Source organism: Aquarana catesbeiana, linkage group LG11 (genome assembly GCF_042186555.1).
Source record: "Aquarana catesbeiana isolate 2022-GZ linkage group LG11, ASM4218655v1, whole genome shotgun sequence".
Classification (NCBI taxonomy): Eukaryota; Metazoa; Chordata; class Amphibia; order Anura; family Ranidae; genus Aquarana; species Aquarana catesbeiana.
The window spans coordinates 282,601,429-282,613,594 of NC_133334.1; the positions used below are offsets into that span (position 1 = coordinate 282,601,429).

Sequence of the window (12,166 nt, forward strand, 5' to 3'; positions counted from 1 at the left end):
TTGGGGGTACTTGAGGTTGAGAACCACTGGAATGCAGCAATAAGTAAGGCAGAAGAGCCTGTTTTCAATCAGATGGACTACATGGCAGGCAGATTAGCTCCTGGACCCGGGGGAGTAGTCCCTACACCTGGAAGTGTCCCAGGACCTGTGTTGCAGGCGGGGGATGCCAGATGTGGACCTTCTGTCCTCCAGGTTCAAGTTATAATTGGATGGATTTGTATCAAGGTACAGGGAACCTCTAGCACAGGGGTTTCTAAACTTTCCAAACCAAGGACCAGTTTAATCTGCTTCAGACTTTAGGGGGGCTGGACTGTGGCCAGTGGGAAAAGAAAATGTCCTGGCGTTTGTGGGAGTAAATAATGCCCCATCTTTGTTATTAGGGGAAATATTAGTGACCAGCCATTGGTATCAATGGAAGGAGTTGTGCCCCACTGTTGGTGTCATTGCAGGAATTATTGCCCCATTTGTTGGTGTCAGTGGGAGGAATAGTGCCCCGAGGCCCAAATAAAGGTATGCAAAGGGCTGCAGTTTGGAGACCACTGCTCTAGGGGAAGCTCTGGTGGTTCTATAAGATAGTACACCCTGATCTATTCCTTTCCTCCCCTGAAACGTCTTACATGCCTTCGCAGGATCCAGAAGGAGGGCATTCTGGTGATCCTCATTTCTCTGGACTGGCCCAGACAGATGTGGTAAAGCTAACCTGGCAAGACCCTCTGACTTCTGGCAGACCCTCTGTGGGCACTGCCAGATTATTGGGATCTTCTGTCTCAAGGACTAGTGCAGAAATTCAGAATGGAGTCCACCCAGTTGGTGGTTGCTTCACTTCAACAATGGGACTTCCCAGTATCGGTGGATATCAAGGCTGCCTACCCGCACATTCCTACCTTTTTTTGCCCATTCTCCATTCACATAATGGTGGCAGCATAACCCAATTGTTATGGAGATGAGGAAATCCCGCGTCCTTTGATGTACTCCAAGAACAGGATTTTTACAGGTAAACCAAAAGTCCAAATTTTTTAGGTCACATAAATACAAAATATTGTATTTTAATATTTTGTATTTTTTCTTTAAAGGATAAGTTTCTTTTGAAAAAAAAAAAAAAAAAAGGGTATTTTTCTTTTTTTTCCTAAGGCGTCTGCAGAGGATTGCACCCGTGATCAGCACTTTTTGGGTGCAATCTCAAGCTTCTGCAGACTCTCATGACAGCTGGCTATGTCTGTACATCATAGGGGCAGGCAGTTACCTGAGAGCAGGAAGATCAATAGACTACAAGGACGCTCACCAGCGCCCCTCGCAGTTCATTGAAGCCATTGTATACCCACACTGAAAAAAACAAAACTGTAAGGCTAAGGCATAATGAGCTAGTATGCACCGCATACTAGCTCATTATGAAATACTCACCTTAGAACAAGGCCTCGGCATCTGATCCTGGTCCACACCAGCCGACATTTTCCCTCTGCATTTCCTCCGGGTTCGCAGCTCTGTAAGTGTCCGGAGCTGCGATGACGTCACACGCGCGCGGGAGTCTTCTTCCGGCAAGGTCCGGCAGCGTCTGCTGGGCCTTCGCAGCGAATGCGCCGCTGACGTCAGCGGCTGCATGCAAAGTGAATATCTCCTAAACCTAGATATTCATTTTACCTACAGGTAAGCCTATAATAAAAATAACAAAAAAGTGTAAAAAAAAAAAAAACACTTTAAGAACTACAAGCCATCAGCCACAATGGCTGGCAGTACTTGTAGGCATTCATTCACAGGAAACTGAATGAATGATGTGGCCGTAGCCCCGCATGGCCACACTGGTTTCAAATTGTGACAGCGGGTGCGGGGAGAGGATTCCCTGCCCCCTGCCAAACATGTTCTAAAAGGTGAACCTGGCCTTTAAAGAGAGTCTGCAGGAGCCCGACTTTACACCTGAGATCTGCTGATTACGAGTGCAATGCTCTGCAGGCTCCCTAGAAAGAAATAATAATAAATGCACATTTTATTTTTTTTTTACTTGCAAAGAAATGTGCATTTATTTTTTCAAAAGGTGAACCTATCCTTTAAAGCAGCGGATAAAGCGTTAGAATTCTTTCAACATGTTTTTCAGGGAGTCCCTGTCTCCTATTAAAAATAGACTTGGTTACAGAGTTCAGTAGCTGAAGCTGGAATTTCACACAAAGGTGATTAAAGTATAACTAAAGGCAAAACTTCTTTTTTTTTTTTTTTTTAGTTTTGGGTAGAATGGAAAGAGATTATTACTAAAAAAAAGAGCTCAGTGCTGTGTATGGCTGGAAGCGATCTGCCACATTCCTCGGGGCCTTTTCCTCTGTTCTGCAATGGAAAGGGATTAGAACTGTCAGTTTTTTTGTTGTTGTAGTCTGCGCACCCCGTTGGGGAGATTCCTCCTTTTCTATTTGCCCTGTTTAATATTATTGTTGAAAGTAAAAGAAAAACCCAAATTTAGGGTTTGTCTTCGGAAAAGTAATAAAAAAAGGAGAAATCTTCCAATGGGGACATTAGTTCTGGTGACCAGGGGGGGTCCCTTAATTTGCAGAGATTTCCTCTCACTTCCTGTTTGGATATGAGACAGGAAGTGAAGGAAAATCTCTGCAATGGAACACAGATGGCAAAAAAATAAAAATAAAAAAATGAACAGGGGTTAAAACCCTCCCTTACTGTATCCAAAATGGAAAAAAAAAAGTTTTGCCCATAGTTCTATAAGTCAGATCGTTGATTCCTGCGCCTCCCTGGGAGACGATAACGACTGCAGTCCTGCCACACTATAAATGACACCAAAGTAGTGCAGGAACCGTTTCAAAAATTGCCCCCTTCTGAGTCTCATTGATGGGAATGGGCATCATTGTAAACAATGAGATTTCCCTTGTCATGCGATTCTGTGTGACTTGAGCCTCATCAGAAGTTGCACAGAAGTGTAAACCAGACCTAACTCATAATGATTTGTAAACTCGTGTATTAAAAAAAAAAAAAAAATAGCATAGAGGGAAAAAAAAAAAAAAATTTAAAACCGAATTTTAGCAAACACAATGTCATTTCTATCTCCTCCTCCCCAGCACTGAATGTTGGTCATGCGTTGTTGTCTCTCAGCCAGCGCAGCTTTTCTTTTTTTTTGCATCTTCTGACTGGTCATGTGACGGCGTTATCTGTAACCCATTCCTCTCCCCATCCCCCCATCAGATGTGAAGTGTGCGGCTTCCAGTGCAGACAGCGCGCGTCACTCAAGTACCACATGACCAAGCACAAGGCCGAGGCCGACCTGGAGTTCGCGTGTGACCAATGCGGGAAACGTTTTGAGAAGGCGCACAATCTCAACGTGCACATGTCTATGGTCCACCCGCTCACCCAGAGCCCGGCCAAGCCCCCCGAAACCGAACCCGATACCCCCTCAGGGACAATGGAAGCTGTGAAACCAGAACTGGCCCGACAACTGCCCAGCTGAGGACTGGACAGGAAAAAAAAATGCAAGACTTTAACTCTTTTATACGATTTTTAATTGTTTTTCTGTACAGAGCACAACGCAAATCCTTGGATTTCACACAGTGAACATAAAACAGTCTTTTATTTTTTGGGTGGCACTCCGGGCGTCCCCTCCCCCGAAGTGATCAGTGCTTCCTCCTCCATGAACTGGAAAGCAGACGCTGCAGCGCAGTGTTTCCTCCTCTCCGGGTTTACATTATTGTTCTAACATAAAACTAGATAGATAGGTGGATAATTTATGATAACTGATGTGAAAGCCTTTGAATAAATTATTTACACAGTAAACAGTTCCAGCTGCTCTTTGCAATGACTCCGGCCATCGATCGCTTTCTATACTTCCTGCACCAACCACAAATCTCCCGCCTGCGTGGTCATTAGAGGCGGACTCAGAATAGATCGGGGGGCTCATCGTACATACAGTCCTCCTCCTCCACGCTCTGCATAACGTTCCTGAGCAAGCCAGCCAACTCCGGGTCCTTCTCTTCCCAGGAGATCACAATCTGCAGAGAACAACAAGATTACTCCATACATTTATCTGAAGGGGAATCTGACAAAAAAAAAAATTGTTCAAACTCATCTCTGGGCAAAATTCTTCTCCCCCTTCCCCCACATACGTTAGAAAAAGTCCTGCAAGCAGCATCTTTGGTGCGGTGCGAGCGCTGTATACAGCGCCGCACCACGGGTGTTTTTAACCCCTTCGGCCGCTAGCGGGGTTTAAAAATTGCCCTGCTAGCGGTCGGAAAGTGCAGTTTAAACAGCGGTAAAGCTCCACTGAAACGAGCAGCGCTTTACCGCTAACGCACGGGCGGCCCAGTGTGAAAGAGGTCTTGGCTTCCTGCACGCGGGACGTTTTTACAGCGGCTTCTAAAGGGGCATCAGGTGTTGTTTATTTATTTCCTGCCTCTAAACGCCCCTCCATGTTAGTCTATGTGTCCACAGGCGTTGCGGGCCGCACCGGGTGACACCCGCCAGAGGGGTGACACCTGTGGGCAGCGGCACTGCTCGCTAACATCGTACGCCGCACAGTCCTCACCCCTAGCGCCTCCCCCTCCTCTCTGTTTGCGGAGGGGGAGAAGGAGGAGTCTAAGGGGCTCATGCTGCTGTGCCTATCCCGCACCGTTCTGAGGTTTGTAAAGTTTTTATCCAAATAGACATGTGGGGAACACTATGGGAGGGGGTCTGCACTGATGGAGGGACGGTGGTCTGCATTGATGGGGTGGGGTCTGCACTGAGGGGGGTCTGCATTGTGGGGGGGCCTGCACTGATGGAGGGTGGATCTCTACTGATGAAGGGGGGGGGGCTGTAATGGGGTCTATACTGATAGAGGGGGTCTGCACTAAGGGGGGTCTATACTGATAGATAGGGGTCTGCACTGATAGATGGGGGTCTATACTGATAGATGGGGGGTCTGTACTTAGTGAGGAGGATCTATACTGAGAGGGGGGGGCTATAGTTGGTGGAGGGGGGGGGTGACACCAATTTTTTCTGCACCGGATGAGACCAACCCTAGTGACGCCACTGTATGTGTCCGTGCATTCTCAGGCTTTTAGCAGCATTTATTGGCAGGAAAAAAGCCCACTGCCAGTGCATCCGGGAGCAGCAGAGTTCGGGGAGAAATAAAAAGGTACTTAAGCATTAATTAATTCCAATCGCCTGAATAAATAATTAATTTCATTGGCCAGAATAAATAAACACCTACAAGCTTGACACCTGTAAATGCTTTAGACACTTTTACAAGCAGCAGGCATTTTTTTTTTCTGCAAAAACGCTGCTGGCTTCAAAATAGAAATGTCCTGTGTGGATGAGGCCTAAGGCAGAGCCAGAAACATTACAGAAACAATGCGGATACTACAGATCACTAAACATGATGAGGACTGGCAAACCTGGGGCAGGCGACTCCTGAACACAGCACTTGTGTGTTGGCCCTTCACAATGCAGCTGAGAAGAAACTGGCGCCCCCTGCTGAAGACAGCCTGCGGATCGTTCTAAAAAGGAGCACAAAAAATAAAATTCCCTTTTTTAACATATCAACCAGAAGTCCCACCTTCTATATTACTGTCCACCAATCTGTAATACAGACCTGCAGGGGATGGAGAAGAGCGCTGCCATCCAGGAAGAGCTGGAAGAGTTGTGTGTACATCTCCAGGGAAATGGGGAGAAAGTCCTGCTGACGGAGCGCATTCTCCACCGGAAGAGACACCCCAACACTGCAGAAACAAAACGCAGATCATTGCAACCCTAAAAAGTGGAATTATTACATTACCTTTTGTCTTATTGTTGCTTTGCTCTGCGCTTTGGGTGCCCACAGACATTGGGGGGGGGGGGATCAGGGGGGACATGTGTGATTCAAACACCCTGAGGCTCCTTTCACACTGAGGCGCTTCTAAAACTGCCAGTAAAACACCAAGCGCTTTTGTAGAGCTTTTCATTCATTTCAATGGAGATGGGCGTTTTTTCACCGCCCTGCCAGCGCACAGCCCCAATGTGAAAGCATTCATTGATTTTATTTGAAATAGATTTTCGTGAGCTTTTCAGGCGCTTTTTTTAGCGTGAAAGGGGTCTAAAGGTACAAATTTCTACAACAATCCAGTTTAACCATCACTGTTATGAAGGGGGAAGATGAGTGAGGCTGAGATCCCTCAATACAGGAGAATATAATAATGACAGAAAACATTTCACAAACACATCTGATCTATTCTTCCAACCACCAGATGTAATGTAAGTACAGCGGATGGACCGGGTGTCTCCTCATCTCTACAGGGGGGGAAATAACAATCGGCTCCCCTGCAGATGGTGTAAGTTTTGCCCACTTACATAGAAATGAAGGGTCTATAATTTTTATCATAGGTGTATTTTATATGATAGAGACAGAATATCAACCAAAAATCCAGAAAAATCACACAATACAAATGTTATAAATGGAGTAAAATAAGTATTTGATCCCCAACCAACAATAATTCTCCCCCCACAGACTGGCTACAGTAGGTGCTCATGTGGTATATAGAGAATATATATAGTATATATGGAGTGTACACAGACACTACAGTAGGTGCTCATGTGGTATATATATGGAGTATATAGAGAGTGTATATAGTATATATATGGGGAGTATATAGAGAGTGTATATAGTATATATGGAGTATACACAGACACTACAGTAGGTGCTCATGTGGTATATATATATGGAGTATATAGAGAGTGTATATATGGGGGGTATATATGGAGTATATAGAGAGTGTATATAGTATATATGGAGTATACACAGACACTACAGTAGGTGCTCATGTGGTACACAGATTAGTCCTGTCAATGTAAGAAGGTTCTCCTAACGACAACTCGTTATGTGTATAAAAGACACCTGTCCACAGAATCTCTTTCTTCCATTCAATCCTCACCATCATGTGGAAGACCAAAGATCTGTCAGAGGACGTCAGGGAGAAGATTGTAGACCTGCACAAGGCTGGAATGGGCTACAAGACCATCAGCAAGAAGCTTGGTGAAAAGGAGACAACTGTTGGAGCGATTATTCGGAAATGAAAGAAATATAAAATAACCATCAATCGTCCTCAGTCTGGAGCTCCATGGAAGATTTCCCCTCATGGGGTGAGGATGGTCATGAGAAAAGAAAGGGATCCGCCCAGAACTACACGGGAGGAGCTTGTGAAGGATCTCAAGGCAGTTGGGACCACAGTCACCAAACAAACCATTGGTAACACAATACACCACCATGGATTGAAATCCTGCAGCCCCCGCAAGGTCCCCTCAGGAAGACACATGTAGAGGAACGTCTGAAGTCTTCCAATCAACATCTAAATGATTCAGAGAAGGATTGGGAGAAAGTTCTGTGGTCAGATGAGACCAAAATTCAGATCTTTAGTATTAATTCTACTTGTCATGTTTGGAGGAAGAAAAATGGTGACTATGACCCTAAGAACACCATCCCTACAGTCACACACCATCCCTACAGTCACACATCATCCCTACAGTCACACACCATCCCTACAGTCACACATCATCCCTACAGTCACACACGGAGGTAGAAACATGATGTATTTGGGGCTGTGTCTCTGATAAAGGTTCAGGCCGACTTTGCCGCATTGAGGGGCCAATGGACAGGACCATGTATTGTAAGATCTTGGATGAGAACCTTCTTCCCTCATCCAGAACGTTGAAGTTGGGTCTTCCAGCATGACAATGACCCAAAACATACCGCCAAGGCAACAAAGGAGTGACTCAAGAAGAAGCACATGAAGGTCATGGAGTGGCCTATCCAGTCTCCAGACCTTAATCCTATAGAACATTTATGGAGGGATCTGAAACTTCTAGTTGCCAAGCGACAGCCAAGAAACCTTCAGGATTTAGAGAAGATCTGTAAAGAAGACAAAATCCCTCCTGAGATGTGTGGAAACTGATCACCACCTACAAGAAACGTCTGACCTCTGTGATCACCAACAAGGGTTTCTCCACCAACTACTAAGGGGGTCAAATACTTATTTTACTCACTGAACTGCAACTCCATTTATAACATTTGTATTGTGTGTTTTTTCTGGATTTTTGGTTGATATTCTGTCTCTATCATATAAAATACACCTATGATAAAAATTATAGACCATTTCTTTGTAAGTGGGCAAAACTTACACAATCTGCAGGGGAGACGATCATTATCACACACCCCCCCCCCCCCGCTGTATGGGTAGTTTTAGCTTTCCAGTTTGTCATAATGAACTTTGGATTGTGAATTTAGTTTTTTAAGAATAGGAGAGGAAAAAGAAGCACCCAAGTGCCACATTACCAACCAACTGACTGTTAGACCCCCTTCCCACTGGGGTGGTGCGGGCATTAGCGGTAAAGCGCTGCTAGTTTTAGCGATGCTTTACCGCTGCTATAGAGCTGCTTTTCGGCCGCTAGCGGGGTGCTTTTAACCTCCGCTAGCGGCAGAAGAAAGAGTTAATAGCGCCCGTGTTGCGCTGCCCATTCATTTTAATGGGCAGGGGTGGTTTGGGGGCGATGTATATACCGCTCCCGCACTGCCCCAAAGATGCTTTTTGCAGGATTTTTTTTTTCCCCTCCTGCAAGCACACCGCTCCAGTGTGAAAGCACTGGGTTGAGAGGCGCTTTTCAGGCGCGGTTTTTAATGCTAAAACGCCTGAAAAGCGCCCCAGTGTGAAAGGGGTCTTAACGACGTGGCCTGTTGGTGGGTTCACTTACCAAGCTGGAAGACAAATAATGGTGACCCACATTAGTGGAAGAAGACTGGAGGGGCACATGGGAAGCTGTTGGCATCTTGTTTATGTCTAAAATAATATACCCACCTGATACGTGTATCAAAAAATTAAAAACACAAGGAACCTTCCAGAAAACGAATATGGAAGCTGCCATTCCTGACCTGTGATGATTTAAGGTGCTCCACAGCCGTCGTTCTCCCCTCCTTAAAGTAATTGTAAAGGTTTGAGTTTTTTTTTAAATTAAAATAACAAACATTTAATACTTACCTGTGCTCTGTAATGGTTTTGCACAAAGCAGCCCCTGATCCTCCTCTTCTGGGGGACCCCGCTGGCGCTCCTGGCCCCTCCTCTTCATCAGGTGTCGCTTTCCATGTGGGCAAAGCTCCCGAGTCCCACTGATGCGTCCCCTTGACACAGACAGCGGGGCTCGCCCCCCCCCACGTTACTGGATTTGAGTGGCAGCTCCTGCTGCTATCATTCCGTCCAATGAGGAGAGAGACAGCCGCTGGGCTCGTGCCCATCGCTGGATCGGATTGGGCACAGGTAAGAAAAAGGGGGGGGGGGGGGGGTCTAGCAAAGAAGGTTTTTCACCTAATGCATTAAGGTGAGAAACCTTGAGACTTTACAACCACTTTAACCACTTACTGAGCTGCTGACACAGAACAGGCAAAGAGCAGATAAGTGTCACCACACCGGATCTTCATCGCTGTTCCAGGTCAGCAGTGACACAAGAATGATCGCCATGGATATGCGATTTTATAAACCGGTCAGCAGTGGCACCTCTCATAAAACCATCCCACCAGATCGTTTTTTATTAAAAAAAAAGGAAAGATCCTCCGGCGGTACCTGAAGAACGCCATGGGGAGCAACTTCAGAAACTCTTCAGAGACGGACTGATGGAGGAGACACTTATCTGCAAGACAGGAATTCCACAATCACTTCTAGATGAATGCAGAGCGACTGCCCAGCAGGAATTGTCTATCATAAGCCTGGAGGTAATACTTTATAAAAATCTGCACTATACATCTTTATTAAAACATATATTTAAAAAAAAATCAAAACAACATCTATACTATGTAATAATACATGTGATACTTTTATACTATTCATTCTTTGCACAGGGTCAGCGGTAATCCAAAGGCCAGCAGTGACCTCCAAGTATCTCCCCTTCCATTGGTATTAGGGTGCCCCTTGATGGCGGGTGTCCTGGGTACGGACACAGGAATCCACACTGGCAGCATCATTAGAGGCGATCGATCACCTGCTGCTTGAGATTATATATATATAAATTTATTTATTTATATTTATTTTTTGCCTTGGCTCATTGATGGAATGTCCTACATTTTCCTAATCTTGGTTGCTGTATCTATTCTATGTAATACAAAAAACATAAAGTACAATGTTCATACCGCGTGTTTACTCACATTTTTCCGATTTTAGCTGGAAAGTTGTAAGCCAGCTCCCTCCCCTCTCCTCCAGGCGCTGGATGGTTTGTATACAGCACTCTAGCGCCATCGTGTGTTCAGCTCCTCCCTATTCAACAATAAAACAACTTTCAGTAACGTCTTGCAGCGTTTTAACCACTTCAATACCGGCACTCCCCCCCCCCCCCCTTCCTGCCCAGGACAATTTTTAGCTTTCAGCACTGTCGCACTTTGAATGACAATTACGCGGTCATACAACACTGTACCCAAACTACATTTTTATCATTTTCTTCCCACAAATAGAGCTTTCTTTTGGTGGTATTTGATCACCTCTGCGGTTTTTAATTTTTGTGAAATAAACGAAAAAAGACCGACAATTTTGAAAAAACAAACAAACTGATGGGCACTGATAGGCAGCACTGATGAGGAGCTACTGACAGGCATTACTGATCGGCACTGACCGGCGTTTATAGAGCGGGACAGGCTGGCAGGTGATGGGCACTGATTGGCAGCTGACAATGTTATGATGATTATTAGCACAGACACACCCCCCCGACAGTGAGAGCCGCTGATAGGCTCTCCCTGTCAGTGTGAACCAAGGAAAGCCGTTTACCGGCACTTCCTGGTTCACACGATGATCAGCTGTGATTGGTCACAGCTGATCACGTGGTAAGAAGCCTCTATCAGAGGCTTTATACCACGATCGGCGTTGCGGTGTGTCAAAGTGACACACGGCACCTTAGATCACAGCGCTGCGCGCCCTCCGCTCTGTTATCCTGATCACGTCATACGATGATGTCCAGTCAGAATAACACAACCACTTTGCCGCCGTCATTTTGCTATACGGCAGGCGGCAAGTGGTTAAAGAGGACTTCCAGGTATGGATATTTTTACATAGTTACATTGTTTCAGGTTGGATGTAACTATGTATATTGCTATACCTGGCTAATGGCCCTGGAAGCTGGAAATCACAGAAGTAGGAACCGCTGCTCCGGTGTCTGACCTGATGCATTCTGAACACAGGAAAATGGCCGCTCAGCACAGGCCGCTATTTAGAGAACGTCTTGCATTTTCTAAGTGAATGCAAAAGTGTTTTCTAATTGGATGAGGCAGAGAATGGGGTTCAGAATGTTGCAGACCAGCTGCTCAGCTCGGGACCCCGAAGCAAGTGGAGATCACTGGAGTAGTGGTGTAGTAGAGGTGTCTACTGCAGTGATTTCCAGCTTCCAAGGAGCAAGGGGTGGTATATACAGTGGATATAAAAAAGTCCACACACCCCTCATGTTAAAATGTCCGGTTTCTGTGATGTAAAAAAAAAGACAAAAAGATAAATCATTTCGGAACTTTTTCCACTTTAATGTGACCAATAAACTGTACAACTCAGTAGAGTGGAGGGACGTATTTACCTTCAACGTTAGAGGGATAAGATCCATGATGGAGAAAAACAGGAAGCAATCCAACAGCTGCAATACAAATGGGTAGACGTGAAACAATTTCCGTATAATAAAGAAAAAAAGAGAAGAGCGCCCCCTGTTTTCTATCAACCATTGGAGACATCCTGCTTCCGTGTCTGCATAGCGGAGTGGACACGGACTTGTCATCCGCCAGTGGGCAGGTCAGCGGTGATCAGCGGACAGGTGCACCCCCCCCCCACCCCCCCGCGGAGCAGGCAGATCTGCTGGATGAAGTCGGCCCCGTCTGAAAGGAGCCGAATCTTTAATATCACTTTACAATTTGTAAGATGTTTTGCAGTAAAACTAAAACAGAACTTTAGATAGAAATCAAAAACTGTGAAGGAAGGCTTTTGTTGGAGAAGAGACCTACTATGAAGTTTATATTCTCAATGTGTAAATGTAATACTCTCCTCCCTACGCTGCGTTAGCTGTTGAGGTATTTGTAAATCATGATAATATCTCCCCTCAAGTGTCTCTTCTCCAGGGAGAATACATTCAGCCTGCATTCACACCTGAGCGTTTTCAGCTCATTAAACACTCGTAAAACGCCCGATAAAACGCTCAACAAGCAAAATCCCTTTCATTT

General features: G+C 45.5%; 2 protein-coding genes across 3 annotated transcripts in view; one reads left to right on the forward strand and one right to left on the reverse strand.

Moving 5' to 3' along the window:
* ZNF276 (zinc finger protein 276) overlaps positions 1-3,762 on the forward strand; it is a 40,270-nt gene extending 36,508 nt beyond the window's left edge. Inside the window, exon 11 of the mRNA XM_073605963.1 lies at positions 3,178-3,762. Coding sequence (XP_073462064.1) covers positions 3,178-3,439 — 262 coding nt within the window. The 3' untranslated portion in view covers positions 3,440-3,762. The remainder of the gene's footprint in view (positions 1-3,177) is intronic.
* The window catches only part of FANCA (FA complementation group A), an 84,444-nt gene continuing 75,754 nt past the window's right edge, over positions 3,477-12,166 (reverse strand). For both annotated transcript variants that reach the window (XM_073605962.1, XM_073605961.1), the window contains exons 38-43: positions 11,533-11,589; positions 10,127-10,235; positions 9,549-9,615; positions 5,558-5,684; positions 5,361-5,462; positions 3,477-3,977 (exon numbers count right to left, since the gene is read on the reverse strand). In XM_073605962.1, the coding sequence (XP_073462063.1) occupies positions 3,864-3,977; positions 5,361-5,462; positions 5,558-5,684; positions 9,549-9,615; positions 10,127-10,235; positions 11,533-11,589 (576 nt within the window). In that variant the 3' untranslated portion in view covers positions 3,477-3,863. The remainder of the gene's footprint in view (positions 3,978-5,360; positions 5,463-5,557; positions 5,685-9,548; positions 9,616-10,126; positions 10,236-11,532; positions 11,590-12,166) is intronic.